The sequence below is a fragment of the Emys orbicularis genome, chromosome 8, assembly GCF_028017835.1.
Source record: "Emys orbicularis isolate rEmyOrb1 chromosome 8, rEmyOrb1.hap1, whole genome shotgun sequence".
Classification (NCBI taxonomy): Eukaryota; Metazoa; Chordata; order Testudines; family Emydidae; genus Emys; species Emys orbicularis.
Genome location: NC_088690.1, coordinates 38,366,764 through 38,381,973, shown reverse-complemented (window position 1 = coordinate 38,381,973; position 15,210 = coordinate 38,366,764). Strand labels below are relative to the sequence as shown.

The 15,210-nt window shown below is 41.2% G+C and overlaps 1 protein-coding gene across 1 annotated transcript in view; it reads left to right on the top strand.

Annotated features, from left to right (window-relative positions):
* The first annotated feature begins 8,722 nt into the window (after positions 1-8,722).
* PLPPR5 (phospholipid phosphatase related 5) overlaps positions 8,723-15,210 on the top strand; it is a 51,118-nt gene continuing 44,630 nt past the window's right edge. Inside the window, 2 exon segments of the mRNA XM_065409788.1 lie at positions 8,723-8,761; positions 8,764-8,928. Of these exon segments, the coding sequence (XP_065265860.1) occupies positions 8,723-8,761; positions 8,764-8,928 (204 nt within the window).

The window sequence follows — 15,210 nt, the reverse complement described above, 5'->3', positions numbered from 1 at the left end:
AATAACTTTATAGCAGTGGCAATAATTTTCTAATTAATTTTCTAATTTATAGTTTTTATAGTTCAGACAACATTACCATTATGACACTCAAATATTCAAGTTACATGAGTATTCTGATTTCTGGGAAATAGTTTAAACTACTAGACATAAAACACTGACTTATACATTGACTAAAAATCCTGTTCTTTTTCTTATAGTAAGAGTTGAACAGTGGGTATGCAAGTACAGGCTGTACATTTTTTTGGAAGATGTACAGCCCCTATATATAATGCCGTTTCTGCTTTTCCAAATGTATTGTTCCATCCTGAGAACTTGCACACAATAATACTTTTCACTTCCACTTTCATCTGAGGATAGCAAATCGCTTTAAAAAAGTTAATCACTTTTGCCATGTGCATCATGGCTAAGTACTTGATGTGCTGTGACTGCTACTCATTATATCAAACTCCAATCACTTCTCTGTTACCCTGTCCTCCTTCCCATTTGTTTTACTTTCAGCTGCCATCTCTCCTCATATGCTTAGATTGTAAAACCCCATAAGCTTTTTTGGGGAAGAGTGTGTCTTGTTATTTCACATGTGCTGTGTCTAGCATAATGGGACCTCTATGAGCTACTGCAATACAAATAATACTAATTATTATTCATCTCATCACTAAGTGATTCATAAATTCTCTTATTCCCATTTCACAGATGAACGGTGGGAAATTTAGTGTCTTGTCTAAGACCACACATTGAGCTGGGAACAGAACCACAAACTGCTGATCTTCTGTCATATGTTTCACTCCCTAGAAAATATTCTTCCTTATATCTTCCTCATAAAGGATATGATTCCTCAAGTACAGGTGTTTTGTAACTAAGAGCCCAATCCAGTTCCCAGTGAAAACAGCAGTAGTTTTTTTCATGGACATAAGCATGGTTTAAATTCAGCCAGAGCTGTCTGGAGTGGAACTCTGGTAAATATTTTCAAACCTTGACTCCAGCCTGATGCTCTTGTGCAGGGGTGGCCAACCTGTGGCTCCGAAGCCACAAGCGGCTCTTCAAAAGTTGATATGTGGCTCCTTGTATAAGAACGGACTCCGGGGCTGGAGCTACAGGCACCAACTTTCCAATGTGCTGGGGGGTGCTCACTGCTCAACCCCCAGAGCCTCCTGCACGCCACGAAACAGCTGATCGGGAGGGAGGAGGAGGCGCTGATTGGCGGGGCTGCTGGTGGGTGGGAGATGCTGGAAGCGGGTGGTGGGAGCTGCTGGGGGGCTGCTGACGTATGACTGTGGCACTTTGGCAATGTACATTGGTAAATTCTGGCTCCTTCTCAGGCTCAGGTTGGCCACTCCTGCTCTTGTGGTTCTCAACTGGGGGGACTGTGGGTTAGGGTTAAGCCATAAACCAGTTTCAGGGAGTCAGCAGGGCCCTGCGACTGAAGCCCTGAGCCCCGTTGCACCCCTTCATGGGGCTGAAGCCCTGAGCCCCGCTGCCGCCCGTGGAGAATGGGGCGGGAGGGCATGGTGGCTTCCTGGAAATATTCTATGAAAATTTAAGCCTTGGACAGAAGTGGGAGTTGGTTTAGGCTGTAGGTCAATGGAACTACTCATGTGAGTATAGTTATTCATTTACGTAAGTGTTTACTGGCTCAAGCCTTAAATTAGACCTGGATCAGATCTGCCAACTTCCCCCACTGAACAATTCAAAATACCCTGTTGGTTAACTCTTAAAGATGTCTCAGTTATCGAACATAGGAGAGATAACTGTACATTTTACTTCTGAAGAGTGTAAATCCCAGCTGAATAACCCTGCAACAGTGAACAAAGTAATGCCATTTGACTGGCTTTTTGTTACAAGTGAAAAACAATGAGCAGGTCACATTCCAAGAAATTCACACTGTTTGTGTGTTGAGTAGAGAGACAAGATTGGAATTACAAGGGGGCTGCAGGTTTTGTATCCGTGCATTAACAGAACCGTGTGGAGGAAGCATGCACACTATCTACCTGCACTATGCCTGGCTGTTGTCAAAACTATTACTTCCTCACCTTCATTTACATCAAAGTCACCACAACATGTTTAAAAGAAAACAACAGAACCCACAATCAGTATTTTCTTCATATTCCACTACAGCTAAAGTAATCAGATATCACAATTCATACAGGACATAGCCTTCATTTTCAGAGGACTGTCAGTACGATTCCTCTTTAATTTCTAATGTAATCCCCATCAGAATCACTTTGTGATTCAAGCCCCATGAAGATTTGTCTAAAAATAAACATTCATCCTGCTATTTGCAGGAATTCCTGACTCAATCCCATCTGATAAATTAGGGGCTCTTACCAGTTGTTTTTTCCCTCTCCTGCCAGAGCAAAGGAACCTCCACAGATTGTGTGTGTGCTTTGCCTTTTTTCCTGTGCCATACTAACAAAAAATACTCCCTACAGATGGACTGGCTTAACGTAGCATGGAAATGTGGCACTGGAACAGCAATAGGGTTGGCAGATTCTGTCACTCTGGTAATGAAAGTGCTAAACAGGAGAATATATTTAGAAAATGGGGGGAAATTATTCTTTCAAACACACATACATAGCTCTAATTGCAGTTGAGGGGAACTGTGAGCAAAATTAGCCCCTCTGCATGGATCCCACAAGGCCTATGCAACTCAAGGCTTAAGTAGTGTGTAGACTTTATATAAGTCCTCTGTACATGGGTGAAAGTCACCTTGTGTAATAACCATGGGTAGAATTGGGCCCTGATATTTCTTTGTTTTTAATGGGAATGGGGTCGGAGACAGAAGGTCTCGTACAACAAGATATTTTGACATCAATCCACACTATCCTCCCCATCCTGAGCAGGTTCCTACACCCTGCCCTGAATGTTTGTGGAACTGATGTCAGTGCAGTGAGTTCAAATGTACACCAGTGTAGCTGAGGGAAAGAATTTGGACTATAGATTTAACAACATAGCAGTAAATATGTGAGTAAGGACCCTACCCAACATCCTGTGAAGGATACTGAGTTGGATGTAGTTACAGTAGCTTGTTCATCCTTTCTGACTCACCAGTTATTGGCTTTGTTTCTTTACCACCTTTTGTAGTAATAATATGTTTTGCAGCTGGGAAATATTGTCAGAAACTATGTTAGGTACCTGAAGGTAAATGGATTTAAGTCTTCGAGTGGAATAGTATCCTCAGTCTGAAGGTCACTATTTCAAAATATTACAAGAGAGTGAAGCTTCAGCTCTATTTATGGAAACATCAAGAATCCATAAGGCCCTTCGTTGGAAATATTTCATTGAAATTAATGAGACTATTCCTGAATAAGATACTATTTGACATAGGTTTTGCCACCCACTTTTTAATCTGTGATTAGATGGGCAATTTGACCAATTCACCTTTTTATACTGTTTGCAGCACCTGTAGAAACTGTTGGTCCTTGGCCTTTCTCTGCCAAACTGCCACTGCATATTATTAGTATAAATCAAAGAAATGCTGTAAGTAGAGAATATACTTAGCAGATTGCATTAATCATTGGGGATTGTGTCCTCGGTCTTGCATTTGTTTGATTTAATAAATATTTGTATATTTAACTGCTTAGCCAATAAATATTACATCCATAATATAATGTGTAGCTATGGTTTTATTTGATCATCCAACACTGTATTCACAGAATAAAGTTAATTCTGTACAAGATGTTTGTGTCCATACAGTATGTATGCACAAATGGGGAGCGTGTTTATAAATACGAAAACCCAAACATTTGGCATTATTGGATTCTTGCAGAGCCTGATCCTGTATTCCAAAAGGAATCTCCAAGCATTTTTGTAAACTTTATTGCCATATCAAACAGTTTCCTACTACACTGAAACATTCATAGTTTTAGAGGTAAACCATAGCAAACACTCTTCTAGAACTTTGGGTTAAATTTCAGATATTAGATTAAATCACTGGGCCTTCACCTGCCACTTTTACTCATGTGAGTAATCCTTGCTCATGCAGGCAATCTCATTGACAATACTACAACTTCTTCTATGTTGACTATGGTGATCCTGCACCTTATTTTATAACAACTCCTAAAGGGCCTAATGAGAGGAAGAGACAGATTAATGGAAGATCTTATTGTGCTAAGATTCTACAACACTTTCTTCAATTACATTTAAAAAAAAAAGGAGAGTTACTATATATTTGTGTCTTTTAAGTACAACACTGGATTTTGTTAGTCAAACACAGTCAAAGATATTTGGACTTTGCTCCTTGTTTCACAATATACCAAATATTTTGTACTGTTCAAGCAACCATTTCATGGTATGCAAATACATTTTACAAGTTACTTTTTTTTAAGTGGCATGTTGATTTCTTTTGAAAAATTGGAATTGTGGGGGGCCAATTCTGCGATACCCTGTGCTCCTAGGATGACAAACATCAGTCCTCAACTCCAGTACGATTTCCAATGGCAGTTGAGTACTTATTAAGCCACAAGAATGTCCCTGTATATTGATAGTGGACTCCAGTACTCCTCCAGAACTCAGTGGTGGTTGCTGCTGCTGCTGGAGTGGTATTCTTTTCCAGCTTGCTGACTGGCAAGAAGCAAGCATTTTGACCTTAAAATAAGTAATCTGAGTAATTTGAATCAGAAATTTATTTTTCATTTTTAAGATACTTCTGATTTAACAGGAGAACACACCCAACAGGCATGAATATCTATAATTCTGTAGTCTTGCTGTGGGGTTTTTGATTGTTTGTACTGTCATAGTTAAGGTTGTTTGTCACCATTGATATTATAAATCATGTTTTCAGAATTTTATAACAGCCATAAATATTCATTCAAGTCTGAAACTTTGCTTTCAAAATCTCAGCTTAAAAGTTATTTTATGTTTTATACTTTTTTGCATAAAAATGTTTTAAACAGTGGCTATTTTAAAATTTTGAATAAAAAGGGGTAGGGGGAATTACCCCTTGGTTCTGGAGGCTTGCTTATCCTCTTGTAATTTAAAATATGCATCCATTTAAAATTGATTTTGGCTCGTCAAAGATGCAGGATTGATAGTCCTACAGAACCAAATCCTCTATGGATCCTCAGAATATCTATAGTAAGGGCAGCAGTTGCACAAGCCTTGTTACATTTTTTGCAAAATATTATTCTGTATTGGGTCAGATCCTGCATCAGGATTCTGATACTAAGAACCACAAGCAATTGTGGCTGTGACTATTCCATTTAAACATGTACAATTTTCTACTGCTATTGATTCAACTAATTAATAATAAAGCTTGCTCAGATCATGCACAATTCTCAGTGAAAAACAAAATGTCTAGATTTTTCTATATAATGTCTCCACTTTTTGGAATCACAACGCCCCTGGAAGAGCTATCATAGTGACGATGGTAAACTCCAATTTGACTTTAGGGGTACAGGATCAGACTCTAGCTCTGTAAACCTATTAGTAAATTACTTATCCACTTGATAAGATTTCCATTAAAATTCAGGTTTGCTTGGTTGGAGTGAGTAGCTCATTCTCCATTTCCATTCGGACCTTGGCTCTTCTGCTGAGATAACCAACAGGGTGCTAATTGTGTAATGGTGTTTTTTGTGATGTACTGGGGACTAGATTGAGACAACTGAATTCAAATGAAAAATGTATAGGATTTAATATGCTGAATCCCATATATTCCAGTTTGCTGTACAATATATTTAAATGCGTCTGGAAGCCACATACTTTAGAGTGCCCAGCTAAGATTTGACAGCATTATAGAGCAACAGAAAAACAAGAGTAAAGTTTCTTAATTGTAAGCTTTCAATAATTTCTTTACAGGCTCTATGTTGAACTTAAAAACAGGAGATAATACATTTATCACTCATATCAACAATGAAGACACAGCAGCTGTAGCCTGCTTGTTTTTCCACAAACATGCACCACTCTTTTGCTACTGATGACCCGCTGTATCAGCTTCAAACAGGCTCATTTTATCAGCACAAGAAAAAAACCATTTCCTGCCCTTTAATGAGTATGTGCAATGGCAGTTCTGTTTGCACATCCAGGAGGAGAATTTGCCACACAAATTCCAGAATGTAGGATGCTCACAGATGTTGCATTAACTAGAAATTAAAAAGATAACATTCTCTTGGTGATTTTGTCCTGCTCCAATACACATTCCCTAAATATTCAATGTTACTTTAACATTAGTAACCACAACAAGGAACATTTTACATTAGTAAAAGCCCCAAATCCTTGTTATAGGGCACTACACCATATGCTCACACATTAAACATCAAATGTTGCCACTTTTCCTATGGCACTCCCAGTGAAATACAGTGGAAGCTATGGGCCTGAACCAATGCCTATCAGTCAGTGGGAGTCTTTCCACTGAGTTCAAAGGGCATTGGATCAGGCCCTATAACAATAGTTATGTATATATTTAGCTAACTAACAATGCACATTGAGCTATTTTGACACACTTAGGTCACTTTCAGTGACTGCTACACTAAGGAAAATAAAACTATTTGGGCAGAGCAGAGTTCACCACTAGATGTCTCACTGCATATTAACAGTTTATCTAACAAACTAATGAAATCTGATAAATACAAATGAATTCCTTTAAGGCCTGTTTTGGAGAATAAGTTCAAAATGAACAAAAATAGACTTAGTTTGCTCCACAGCTATAAAGAACATATTCTTTCAGGCAGTAGTTAGAAATGAGTGCATGTAGACTAACATCATCTTGCAAGACCAGGATAATACCAAGTTAATGCTCCTGAACCCCGGAAGTAAACCAATTTTTCAAGACTCAAGTACAGCCAGTAGGAAAACACTCATATACTGCATGAATAGAGAAAGAAAATCTGGTTCACAACTGAGATCAGACTGATTGATTGCAGTAACAAAGCCAAGTAAAGTTTTAAAATGAATTTAAGATTAACATTGTGGCCTTGTAAAAGAACGTTTGAGCTTTTTTGACTACAGTCTCTGGCTTTTGTCCTTTTAGGGCACAACCTTAAAGTTACTTATCTGTATTTATTTTTTGGAGTTCTGATCTCAGAGCATAACTTTTTGAAGACTATATTGGTACATCTGTAAAAGAATTTACCATTTTTTGTTTAATCTTTAAAAGTCTTGCATTTTTAAATTAGAAGACTCATTTTTCCATTTATATTGTAAGTGTGATTTCCTCAAAGGATGGAGTATTTGTTTTATTTTATCAAGTTAAATATACATTGTCCTCTTTCAGGTAAGATCCTATTCATGTGCTGGAGCAGCTTATATGAAGAAAATATACATATAAAGCATTTAAAGAACACAGTAAAAGCATTTAACCATTGTACTGCTGTAGGATAGCATTATTATAGTACTATTGAAAAGTATATTGTAGTTTCTGAGAATTTATTAGAAATTTAAACATTCTTAATGCCCATCTCACTAAATATTTGTCCTAGGAATGAAGTTGTTTTCACATAAGAAGCAGAGCATAGGAAGTGTGTGCTTGGGGTCTGATCAGAGGCTCACTAAAGACAACGGAAAGACGGCTGCTGACTTCAGTGGTTTTGGGATCAGCCTCTTATAGTCCAACCTTGTTAACTAAATTAAAATTCGATAAGCCTGGTGGTGAAATAGGCTCTGGGGAGCTTTCGATCCATTCTCCTGCTCTCCCTCTCTCTCATTGCCCACTGGAGTGCTTCAGGTGGGACTGTCTCGAGGGTCCTCTAGGGAGCTGCCCACTGCCTGCTGATCGCGAGCTGCACCCACAGCGTTGGCACTAAAGAGACAGCATCAGTGTGCTTGTCTTGCAAACAAACTGCAATAGGGCAAAGTTTGGGGCAGGGTTTTGGGGGGCCCGCCCTTTGCTAAACTCCCTGGAATCCCCGTGCAGCATTTTGGAAAGCGAGGTTAAAGCAGATGATGAGCAAGAGGAGTCTGACAGCGTGTGTGTGTTTCTAACGGGCTGGCATCGCTGGCTTGGAGGAGAGCTCCGCAACGCCAAGTCTAGCAAGCAGCTAGAGTGGAGGAGGCGGCCGCAGGGGCTGTGCACAAGGCTGCTCAGCACGGGCAATTATTGCCCCAGCTGTTTGGACAAAGAAACAAAACCCTAAGGGAGGAAAGGATTTGGCAGCCTAGGAGCGGCGACTGCGTTGCCTGCCCGGAGCCGGGCTCGTGCGGACTGAGCTGGCGGGCTCGGAGTGACTGTGGGATTCCCGCCCCCTCCCTCCCGCGGGAGGCTGGCGCTGGGCAGAGGCGTCAGGCACCTGCCCGGGGGCGGGCTTGGCTCGAAGGCTGCGGCCCCAGCGCCACTGGCGGGGAACCCTCGGATCCGCTTCTCAGCCGGGCTCCCCGCTCCGGCGGCCAGGGGCTGCTCCCGGGAGGGGACCCGCCTCCCCCTGCACGTGCCCGGACGGAGCTGGCGCTGCTGCCCGGGTCTAGCCGCCGCCTGCTCCCCCAGTGCACGAGCCTGTGCTCGGGCGGAGCCGCCTGACAGGAGCAGCCCATGGGCACGGGCTTGTGCCCGGGCCGTGCTGCTGCAGCTGCCCGGCGCTAGCCCATGGGCCGAGCCGCTGCCCGGAACTAACCAGCCTCCTGCGCTGCCCATGTGCTCCAGCCTGCGCCCGGGCGCCGCCGCCGCTGCTGGCTGGGACTAGCCGCCTCCTCCCCCGGTGGATGCCGCCGGGGAGCGGGCGGAGCGCGCAGCCGGGTAGGGGGGCTGCCGCGGCCGCCGGAGCCGGAGTGCCTGGCAGTGCCCTCTGCGCTCATCAGCATGCTTTACTTCCAGATGGTGATCATGGCAGGGACCGTGATATGCTGGCTTATTACTTCGAGTACACGGACACCTTCACGGTCAACGTGCAGGGCTTCTTTTGCTACGAGGGCTCCTACCGCAAGCCCTACCCGGGTCCGGAGGACAGCAGCGCCGTGCCCCCGGCGCTCCTCTACGCGCTGGCCGCAGGGGTCCCGGTGCTGGTGGTAAGCAAGAGCCGCTTCTCCCCTCCCTCCCCTTCTCCAGTCAGGCGGCGCTCCGGCCCCGGGCTGCGCTGCCCATCCAGCGCCCGCGAGTGAATGAACTTGTTGGCAAGGCATCCCCGAGCCCAGGGACCCAGCCGAGAGGCAGCTGCGGGCTTTGGTGCAGGGCGAGGGCTTTGCTGAGGATCAGAATAACGGGGTATTTCCTTGGTTAGTATGGATCTGCAGCCACCATTTGCCGTGGCTGGGAGCAGGAAAGAGCCGATTTCTTGGGGAGGGGGTGCGGGGGTCTTTCCCTTTCAGTCCTTTCTAGGAAGGAGCCTGCTGCTTTCCCAGATACCAATGTGTTTGGGCTGCAAGTTACCCCAGCAATGGCAATGGAAATCAGGGGCAACAAAGCCCCCCAAACGCCCGGTGCCATTTCCTAATGTCTGCAGGGGAGTCCTCCGAAGTTCATTTTTATCATGGATGTCTTAACCTGCCCCTTTCCGTTTGAAACCACAAATCGATTCCTTAAAAAAAAAAAAGTGTATGGGCTTATCTATTTTTTTCAAAGCATGTGGGTTAGTCACCGATCAGCGAGCTATATTCCCAGAGCCTATACAGCTAATGTCCACAAGCCAATATTTCAGTTACTAGTCATTAAAAGCTATATTTCTGTGCATTTATTTTCTGAAAGTAAGTTGATATACAAACTGGACTAGACAATGCTCCCTTTAGTGCACTGGGTAGGTGGAAAATAAACCTGTGCACTTGTTACTTTGGTGTGGGCTTCTGTAAATAAGGTTTATGTAAGATTAATTTCAGTGGTTTTCTTCCTTTAGAAACATGGAAATGGAAACATAAAAACATCTGCCTTTAAATTGATGAACGTACAAGTTGTAATGTCAGATGATAGGGACATTGGCATCATTTAATAATCCCTGATCATATTGTGGAGGAAAGAGAGGATCAGCCAGGGGAGTATTTAACCATTTGGAATGGTGGGGCACACTAAAGACCAGACGGAGCTTGACAGACAAGAAAAAGAGCTCTGGAGATTGAAATTATTTATTTTACAAATGTATTCCCCTTCAGCAAGTTATCTTTAAAACACATTTGAGAATAAATTGCTTTCTCAGCAAGCAGGTTCTGTCAGTAATCTCTAAAATCTAATTTCATCATGCCACTGTATTACCATGATGTTTCTGATTGTGTCAGATCCTCCAACACAAAATCTTAGGGCCAAATTCTGCCCTCATATTGAAGTCATTGGGGTTGGATGGGTGTAATTATGATGGATTTGGTCCTTGTTTTCTAGGGATTGAAATTGTACCCTGTGGTAACATGTGTTGTGTAGGTTTTTAGTTCAGGATTCATTTTGATTTTAACAAGTGTTACTAAAACAACCAATTCTGTCATTTTTTAAGTTGTAGGAAAAATGTTTAGTACATCTGGACTATTCTTTTGCTGTTTTCAATACCCAAATGTCTGTTTTGTTTTGTTGTGTTTTGTTTTAAACTCTAACTTTTGCAGCAGTTTGATGGCTCCCGGGGTTGTAGTAGGATTTACTATAGCCCAAGATGGTAGTTACCAAAAATTATTAATGTCTAACAGCCATTTGGTGTTCTAGGTAAAATAAATTGGAGGTTTCCATCCATTTTCTAATAGTTATATATCTACATCAAAAAAACCACCATCTCAATTGGTATCAGTTGGCACCCTTGTCAATGACAGCCTCAGCACAATAAGATGCTGATTGAATTGGTAGTGTTGTGGAGGTTAAACACAGATAAATTGAGTTTACCCACTTCTTGTTTGGGGATTATGGAGTTTAATGTAGGTTAGTTTACCCATTTCTTTGTTTACCACTACACCACTGCTCTCTCCCTCTAGCAGAGGCCCCTCGAGAAAAGTGTTTGAGATACATTGGCAGGCCAGGGCATGGAAGCTTGCACTGCAGTTGTCTATGCTGTACCTCTTCCTTGGATGAACAGAAGACTTCAGCCTTTGGGGATGTCAAGCTGGCATCTGTAACAAACACTAAATGAAATTAATAAAGAAAAAATATTGGGCAGGCCACGGGCTAAATTCTACTATGATTCACCCTGGGTAATCCTGTTGAACTTGGATTTTCATGGGATGTATTTTAGTGCACACGTCCAGCCCCATCATGCATATTATGGATGAGGCTCTTTTATTTTACTTTGTTGATTTGGCTTGTTTCTTTTCTGTGGAAGAAGTAAAGCTGTTTGTTCTTTCCAAATCCAAAACTATTTATAAGCTGTTGACCAGAGTCAACCATGGTGGAACTCCACTGATTGAGTTTTCCTAGGGATGAATTTGGGTCTTTGCTACTGTACTAAGCTCTCCTTTCTGCCTCTGTAGTTCTTCCACATACTGGTGTGCAAGAGAACTAGTCTGTCTTTAAAAATGAAATGCAGGGAAGATCTAAAAAACATGTCACATGGCTAAATCTCTGCATGCATAGCTGAAAATGTAGGATGAACAGGAAGATATATTTCCACAAATAAAGATATTAACCTTTTAAAAATGATATGGAAAAACTGTTTAATAAATATTATCATGTTTGGAAGCGTGTGGGAAAAAAATAATCCCCCTACCTGAAAAGTTATAAATGGGAAACAAAATCCAAACGATACTCCTATTCATGCTAAACACTGGAGCTGGCTGGAAACTTTTGACAAAAACAATATTTTGATGAAAATGGGGAGGGGGGATCACAAATTCTTGCAATGTTTTCTCTCCCATTTTCCAAACAGCTCTGAAAAGCACATTTTTTCATCCTTAAATTCACATTATTTCTACTTAAGCTGATCAAGAAAAAATGGCTTGGACTGAATGGGAGGACATCAGGAAAAGCTCTCTGACCCACTTTGGTACCAGATGAGCTGGAGAACACTGTGGGAAGCCAACAGAGGGAAGCTTAAGATATTTCTGGGGAGAAGATTGTTCTTTCTTTTTATGGGAGAACATTTCTGACTGAAATGGGAGAAGTGCACTTTAAGGAGCGTTGGGGAGGAACCACTGTGACTCAGATTTGGTGGGCAGGACAGCTGCTTTTTTGAGGGAGGGGCCTTAGGCCATAATGTTTTACGCTGGTGGAGCTTCTCTTAATAGGCGTGAGTGAAGGCCTCTGTGTATCAAACTTGGGGGCAACGGTGCTAAGTGGGGGAATGAGCGGGCTTCCCAGTGACTTTTCTCTTCCCTAATTCCTGCAGACTCGGCATAAGTGGGAAGAGCCAGTTCATGGAGGAGCATGTAACGTGTATGTTTGTTTTGAATTGGATGCAACACAAACTATCATAGTATATACTGTGATTTACATAATATTTTAATATTATACAGAACATGTTGCTGCTAATGAGAAGTTCCACGAAAGACCTATTCAATTCAATAATAAGCAATTCATCATCCATGCTTATACACATCCAGTGACTAGAAAGCCCTATGTAGAGGGAGGGGCTGCAGTTGCTATTGCTTCCCATTGAATGGAGCAGCAGCTGTGGAAGGCCTGGGGTAAAGTCTAACAGCTGCTTGCAGGTTAGGGAAAATTCCATTGCCAACAAGACTCCCATATTATAACTGTTTTATGTGGTCTTCTTGCCGGAAGATATGAATTTCATCTTGTCAGAACATACTATAAGAAAGCAAAGTGTGTGAGGTATCATATTGAGATCAGGCTCCATGCTATTCAATGTAGATTGCAATATTATTTGTAAACGTTTCCCACTTTTAGTTATCCCTTTAGATATAAAATCATGACCTATACAAGAAGGCCTAGCTGCAAACAGGCATACTGTTTGCACTGGGAGATATTAAGGCATATCTTTTTAGAACACACTAAGAATACAGTGCAGTGCAAAATGTGGAAGAGGTTGAAATTATGAGATCTCAGTAGAAGAATTTAAATGGCTCCGGTGATGTGATGTCAAGATCAATGGATCTGAAGATCCAATAGATTGTCAGTAGAATCCATAGGCTTGCCTTTTCCTCCTGATCTTTAATGTGAGTTGTGGATGAAGTAGCAGCTGTAGCTGAGACTCTCCTTATTTTTGCTGGTTGAAGAAAAAAATGTCCAGAATGACACTTGTATCCTGAGAAATTATTAAAACCTTCTTTGTAACTTGAAGTCAAATGTAAAGGTGAAAAGAAATATGGTCTTGATTGATTCTATTTAAAAATATGAAAAAAGCAGCATAGAGATGATAAGTTTTGTGTTCAGTGCTATTTAAACCTTTTCCCAAAGTGCCAGATTTTGCTCAGCAGGCTGGTTGCTTTTTTAGACTTGTTATGACAGATGTAGTTTGAGAAATATACGTCAGTCTAATCCTTTAGCTTCCAGTGGAAATGATTTGTAGAATTCTCAGCTAGTTGCTCATGTGTTTTCAAAAGCTACAAAATGATCTGTTCTGCTCCATTTCTTTCTGGTAGACCTTAGTAGTATTTTGCAAAGGTCAAAATGATTACCTGAACAAAAGAATGATTTTAGTGGATACACATATTAGTGCATATGATTGATCTTGACATCATTATTTAAGCAAATAATCAGTGTAAAACAATGGATGATAGGAACTATAATGTATACTGACTGCTTTATATAAACTAGGAGGAGATGACACATTTTCATTAATACATTGTGTAAACACTAAGAGTTACCTCATGCTAATGTTGTTTGTTTTTATATCCAAGTAATAAGCAGATGATTACAGTACTTATTCATAAAACATTCACAGTTCTGTTTGTTTAGGCAGATTCCTAGCATATTCATATTTTCCCTGTAAATCAATTCGTTAGTAATTTGTATTTTAGCATAATCCTCTTAATATCATTGAAAAAATGAGTTTCATTTAGAGACAATGTATTGGTTTTTTCAGTAGCCTGCATGAACATTTTCATTGGTGCAACCTAAAGAAGTAACTAATGTCAAAGTCAGATACTGTTTGGGCTAACCTAGATGCAGAAACTCCCTTCTCACTGCACTTTTGGAGCAAGGACTTCTGCATCATATGTAATGCATATTGAAAAATAATAATTCCAAGTATACTTACAAAATTAGCTGTTATCACACAAGAAAGAGATCTTGGAGTCATTGTGGATAGTTCTCTGAAAATATCCGCTTAATATACAGCAGCAATCAAAAAAGCTAACAGAATGTTCGGAACCTATAAGATAATAAGACAGAAAATATCATAATGCCTTATATAAATCCATGATATTCCACACTCTGAGTACTGCATGCAGCTCTGGTCACCCAATATAAAAAAAGATATATTAGAATTGGAAACGGTACAGAGAAGGGCAACAAAAGTGATTGAGGGTCTAGAACAGCTTCCATATGAAGAGAGATTAAAAAGACTGGGACTGTTCAGATTGGAAAAGAGATGACAAAGGGGGGGATATGATAGAGGTCTATAAAATCATGAATGGTGTGGAGAAAGTGAATAAGAAAGTGTTATTTACTCCTTCAAATAATACAAGAACCTGGGGTCACTCAATGACATTAATAGGCAGCAGATTTAAAACAAAATAAAACAAGTACACAAAATGCACAGTCAACCTGTGGAATTCCTTGCCAGGGGATGTTGTGAAGTCAAAAACTATAACAGGGTTCAAAAAAGAACTAGATCAGTTCATGGAGGATAGGTCCATCAATGGCTGTTAGCCAAGATGGTCAGGGATGCAACTCCATGCTCTTGATGTCTCTAGCCTCTGACTGCCAGAAGCTTGGAGTGGATGACGGGGGTTGGATCTGTTGATGATTGCCTGTTCTGTTCATTCTGTCTGAAGCATCTAGCACTGCCCACAGTCAGAAGACACAATAACCAGCTTATACAGACCATTGGTCTGACCCGATATGGCCATTCTTATGTTCTTATGATCTGGAAAAAACACTATAAAACTTCACTTTTCACTTTTCTTTCTGTGTCAAATTACATATGTACGCTTGCCCATGTGGGTAAGTTAATATACACTTATGGTTTACCAAGACCTGAACTGAGACCACATTGAGAACAATGAGAAAGAAGGGCTCTCCTAAGTATCACCACAGCTTTCATAGCTCTCTGCTCTTTCCTCAACACATTTGCCCCTACAGGTTGCCAATGTCTGAGTTGATCAGACCTGGGACTACTACGTTTAGTTAAGACTGGTTGAAAATTGTGGCCCTGTGCATATGTGCTGTACATTGCGAAGACTGCTTCTATAAAAAGCCATATGTGCACCTCAGTTCCTATTTTCTGTGCAGAGGCACAACTACTGTGTGTGTGTGGGGGGGGGGGAGGG